This window comes from Rhinatrema bivittatum, chromosome 2 (assembly GCF_901001135.1).
Source record: "Rhinatrema bivittatum chromosome 2, aRhiBiv1.1, whole genome shotgun sequence".
Taxonomy (NCBI): domain Eukaryota; kingdom Metazoa; phylum Chordata; class Amphibia; order Gymnophiona; family Rhinatrematidae; genus Rhinatrema; species Rhinatrema bivittatum.
The window spans coordinates 314148744-314154743 of NC_042616.1; the positions used below are offsets into that span (position 1 = coordinate 314148744).

Sequence of the window (6000 nt, forward strand, 5' to 3'; positions counted from 1 at the left end):
GGATGCGTAAAAGCAGATACTGAATCACTGGTACGTCTTGCGCGCTCAAAACGCATGTCCAAAGCTGGTTAAAAAACGGGCAACTGAAGCCACGCTTTACTGTATCGGCCTGTAAGGGAGAGCGAGAAGTGGCATCGTTAACATATAAAATTGGTGAATTGAGACAGAGAAGTAGTGTGATGTGCATGTAAGAGTGGTGGGAGAGAAATAGTGTGATCAGCACATAAGATTGGTCTCTCACTGAGGGAAAGAGGTAGTGTAGTCTGAAACATAAAGGTGATCTCATTTGGGGGGAGGGAGGTAGTGTGGCCAGAATATAGAAGAGTTTTCTCACTAAGGCAGAAAAGTAGCACTCTGAGGAAGAGTAGTCTGAAAAATGTGGTGTTTTTAGTAAAAAAAAAAAAAAGAAGGTGCATAGTTTATGGTAGTGATAATAAACCCTATTGTTTAGTTGCCACAGTCTGCATATTGTTTGGTGCAACTCTTTGGCATTAGGCCCACTTTTGGATGTTCCTTATGGAGCTGGCTCTTGCTTCTAATGTGATGGATGGGAAAGGGCCAGGAGAGCTGTTTTTGATCTCCCCAGATTTTTTATATTCTTCTTTTCATACTCTTTTAGCTCTTCAAAGTGGATTGCATTCAGGTACTGTAGGTATTTCCTTACCCCCAGCGGGCTCACAATCTAAGTTTGTACCTGAGACAATGAAGAGTAAAGTGACTTGCCCAAGGTCACAAGGAGTGACAGGTACCAGTGAGACTTGAACGCTGGTCTCCTGGGTCATAGCCTGATGTTCTAACCACTAGGCTACATGCCTTTTGAGTGGCCCTTATAGGGCTGGCTCTTGCTGTTGATAGCTCCATTGCTGGTCTCCTTGGATTGCCAATATGTTCGGTAGAGGAGAGGGCACTCCTGAGGAGCAGTGATAGGGTGACCCTTGCTCTGCTGCTAGGTCATACTACAAATGTTGCCATCTACAATGTATTATTGTAATTTTGGCCTACCTAATGAGGAGAGCTTTAAACTAGGATCATCAGGGATTGATGAACAAAGCACTAAGGTAAGTAAAACATCAAATACTGTAGAGAAATGGAAAAAAGGGAAAAAATCTGGAAAGTTATATACATTAATGCTCACAGTATGGGAAATAAAGCCCTGGATCTAGAGGCAGTCATGGAAGAAACTAACTTGGATGTAGTGGTTCCCATGGAGATGTTGTATATGGAGAACCATGACTGGATTATAGTTATACCAGGCTACAATCTATTCAGGAAGGACCAATTAGGAAGAAAGGAAAGAGGCATGGCACTATATATAAAAAAATATTAAAGCAACAGAATTGTAATGTAAGAGGGGGCACTGTGGTTTAATCTGGAAAAAGGGAACATTATTTATATTGGTGTAATATACAGACCTCCATCACAGATTGAAGAATTGGATAGAGATTTAATAGAGGGTATTCACAAAATTGCTATGAAAGAGGAGGTGCTATTACTAGGGGATTTCAGTCTGATGGATGTTGATTGGGACATTCCAGCTGTGATATCTTCTAGAAGCAGAAAGATCCTGGATTCTTTGCAGGGAAAACTGTTCCATCAATTGGTTACAGAACCCATATGGGAGAAGATGATAGTGGATCTGGTGCTTACCAATGGAGACAGTGTTTCTGTTGTTGTAAGGGACAATCATCTGAGATCCAGTGATCACCGGATAATGTGGTTCAATATTAAAGTGCAGGGGATGAAATTTCATTCAAAGATGAGGATTCGAGACTTCAGGAAAACTAACTTTGTTAAAATAGGGGGAATACCTCAAAGAATCATGAGTTGGATGGTAAAATATAAGGGAAGTAGAAGAGCAGTGGGCCAGACTAAAAGGATATATTATAAGGACAACAAAACTTTTTGTTAGGAAATTAAATAAAGAAAAATGAAAAAGAGGCTGCTGTGGTTTTCTAAAGACATAACTGAAAAAGTAACAAAAAAAGGTTAGAGTTCATAAACTTCAAGGGGTTGCAGAAAGAGGAAGATGCAACAATATCTGGAAAAGGTAAGAGAAGCTGGGAAAGCAGTCAAGAATGCAAAGAGTCAAATGTAGTAAAAAGAAAAAAAAAGGCAATTACAGTAAAATGGGGAGACAAGACATATACAGATATATTAGTGATAGGAGGAAGTGCAAAAATGGCATTGTGAGACTCGGAGATAAAGGGGAGGATTATGTAGATAGAGATTGATGAGGATAAAGCAAAATTGCTCAACAAATATATCTGCTCACTGTTCATTGAGCAAGGGACAGGAGCAGGACCAAACAAACACAAATAAGATTGGAAATGAGGTAAACCTCAACTGATTTTTAGAAAAGTATGTTTCTCAGGAGCTAACCTAAGCTTAGTCAAGAAAGTGATGGGGTCAGATGGGATACATCCAAGGGTAATAAGATAACTTAGAAAAGTTCAGGCAGCTCCACTGGCAGATTTTTTTCAATGCACCTTTAGATTTGGGAGCAGCTACAGAGGACTGGATATGGGTAGATGAGGTTCCTATGCACAAAAGTGAAAGTAAGGAGGAGGCTGGGTACTGCAGGTCAATTAGTCTGACCTCTATGGTGAATAAATTAATAGAATCACTGCTGAAACAGAGGATAGTGCAGTTTTGTTTTACCAAAGGTAGGTCTGTGATAGGGTGATCAGAGAGTTGGATCAGGGGAGAACGCTAGATGTAGTGTGCTTGGATTTCACTAAGGCCTTTGATATGGTTCCACATAGACAACTTATAAATATGTCGAGCACCCTTGTATGGGCCCTGAAGTGACTGGGTTAAAAACCAGTTGAGTTGGAGGCAACAAAGGGTAGTGGTAAATGGAGTACACTTTGAGGAGGGGGGCATTACTAGCAGTATGCTGCAGGGATTGGACCTTGAACAGATTCTTTTCAACATTTTTGTTAGCAACATTGCAGAAAGATTGTCAGGAAATGTTTGTATTTTCACTGATGATACCATAATCTGCTACAGGGTAGACAGCCAGGAAGGTGTAGAACACATGAGGAGGGACCTAGTGAAGCTCAAGGAATTGTCTAGAGTCTGGCAGCTAAGATTTAATCCTAAAAATTGCAGACATGCATTTAGGCTGCAAAACCCCAATAGAGAGATATAGTATAGGGGGTGAAATTCTTCTAAGCACAAAAGAAGAACAGGATCTGGGGGTGATCATATTTGATGATGTTAAGGTAGCCAAACAGGTGAATAGACAGGAAAAGGAAGGTGATATTGCCCCTGGTGAGACCTTATTTAACATACTGTGTGCAATTCTGGAGACCACACCTTCAAGGTGCGGTTGGAGTCAGTCGCTACTAAAATATTCAGTGGTCTTCATGCTAAAACATATAGAGACAGACCTAAAGATCTGAAAATGTATATCTAGAGGAAAGGTGAGATAGGGGAAATATGATAGAGCTGATTATATACCTCCAAAGTTTCCATGCACAGCAAGCAGGCCTCTTTCAACAGAAAGGAGGCTTTAGAACAAGGGGTCATGGAATCAGGGTGAAAGACTCAGAAGTAATCTAAGAAATATTTCTTTACAGAGGTAGTAGTGGATGCATGAAACAGCCTCCCTGTGGAAGTAGTGGAGACAAGAACAATATGTAAATTAAAGAAAGCATAGGTTAAATACAGGGGATCTCTGAGGGTGTGGTAGGGATTGTAAAGCTGAATTAGTTGGTGTGGATGAGTAAACTAGATAGGCTGTATCATCTTTTTCAATTAGGTAGCATATTTAGGGGTTGATGCAATAAAGTCACGTAGAAAGCAGGTGCTGAAAAGTCAGCGCCTGCTCTCTTAATGCGCACATGGCGCCCCAAAGGGGGGCGCCATGCAATATTTAAATTAGGGGGTCGCTTTAGCAAGGATGCACTTGTGACCCTAGTGCATCCTTGCTAAAATGAACCCAAATGGTTTTCGTGACTGCCGTATGCCGGTCACGAAAACCGACGCCAATAAACCCGGCATCGGTTTTCATGACCGCCGTACGACAGTAAGGGAAACCGACGCCGATAAACCCGGCGTTGGTTTTAGTCGCTGAGCCCGCGCTTGCTCTCCTGCTCTGAGGAAAGAGCCAGGGAGGATGGACACACCTCAGAGGTGGGCGGCAGCGAGAGACACCTGAGGCCACGGCAGGGAAGGTAAAGCGAGGTCGAGCTGCAGTGATACCTCGGGGTGGGTGCGATAGAGTCGCTTCATGTGAAGGGAGACGCAGAGGGCAGAGGCGCTGCTGGCACAAAGACCTGTGTCAGAGGCTGGGGCCTGCTCGGAGCTGCTGGGCCGGATCACAAGCTCTGGGGGGGGGGGGGGGAGGAGGGAAGGAGCGGCTCCTGCTGTTGCTCTAGAGTCCACCTAGGGCTCCAAGTGCTTCCTCAGGTGGCATTGAATAGATCTCGCGTTGGTTTTCATCGACCTAGTCACAAAAACCATTGCCGGGTTTATCGGCATCGATTTTCATGGCTGTCCGCCGGTAACTAAAACCAATGCCATTAAACTCAGTGTCGGCTTTTGTGATGGGCCCAATCGTAAGCTTTTTTTTAAATTTTCTTTTCTTTTTCTTCTTTTTTCGATGCGCACATCTATTTACGCCTGCTCCTTGCAGGTGTTAATAGATGACAGTTAAATGTGCATCGGAGATGCACATTTTTCTTTTTGCATCGGGAGTAAATGCCTAATAGCCTCATTCACATGCATTTGCATGTGAAGAGCACTATTACATTCACTCGGCATTAGACGCGCATTGAATAGGCACTAGATTAGCGCCTATTTTACCCACGTCCACCTGCACTTTAAGAGTGCGCTCGGCTCAGCACACCATATTGCATCAGCCCCTTATTTCTCATAATATCGTGGTTGATTTTTTGAATGAAGATATTCATAGTTTTCAGCTAATTGATTTTATCTCTGTTAATAATCTGGTTTGTGGTATAAAATACACTGTAGCTTCTCTAAACCTTTGCATTGATAATTCATCTTATATTAAGTGCAATCTCTTCTCTCTTCTTTTTATAGTTATCTGCAGTCCAGGAACATATAACCCACAAGATGGTGTTCACTGCCTTCCTTGCAACAGCAGCTCAATATATGGAGCAAAGAAATGTTAACTGAAGATAACTAGTGGCATTTTTTTTTTTATCAGAGTGAAACAATATAAAAGCTATTCATAACTACAGTATATATGTATAATATTTAAAACATGATGTGAATATATCAGTGTTAGGTCAATTCAATTAAAATGTTGATCTGTACTGTACTATTTTCATCTTTTGGATGTGCTCCATTTCTCAATATTTATTTTTAAACGTATATGGAAAGCTATTGGGTTATTTAATACTGAGCATGAAAATGAAATCTGGTGTAATCCACTATTTTTGTAATGGGAAATAATATTAAAGACTTCTACATACTAAAAGCTTCTCTAGAGTATATATAAGTTTCATCACAACACAAACTACTATAAGTCTTTATATGCTTTTTACTGGTCTAATTGCACAAATCAAAAAGCTTATCTGCAGCAGCTAGGGGGTTGGTTTCTCAGTGGAAATGGTATTACTTCCAGTAATAATCTGTTCAAGGTCCAAAGATCCAGCTGGAATTTGTAAGGTGATAAAAATGTAGAATTGTTAAAGAATCAGATAAAATGTTTAAAGAACATTTTTGTGCACTAAGAATTCATTGGATACAATGAAGATAAAGAGTGGGAGCCCTTGTATTTGTACCTTCATCTTCCACAAAAAATGAGTTGAACCTATATATGTCTTATTAAACTAAAGCTTAGCAAATGCCAAGTATAGTTGAATTCAATTTTTCCTTAGCCCTAGTCATTCTCTTCCCCAATCCCTTACCCTTCTGATAAATCTGGCCTACTGGCACCATGATGATCATGCCAGCACTATTAAGGGTTATAACAACCAGCAAGTTTCTTCATAGACAAGCAGGATGAATCATCCACACTAGTGAGTG

General features: G+C 41.0%; 1 protein-coding gene across 1 annotated transcript in view; it reads left to right on the forward strand.

The window, feature by feature from the left end:
- The window catches only part of ZPBP (zona pellucida binding protein), a 419635-nt gene extending 414186 nt beyond the window's left edge, over positions 1 to 5449 (forward strand). The window contains exon 8 of the mRNA XM_029589753.1: positions 5050 to 5449. Within this exon, the coding sequence (XP_029445613.1) occupies positions 5050 to 5141 (92 nt within the window). The 3' untranslated portion in view covers positions 5142 to 5449. The remainder of the gene's footprint in view (positions 1 to 5049) is intronic.
- Positions 5450 to 6000: the final 551 nt, after the last annotated feature.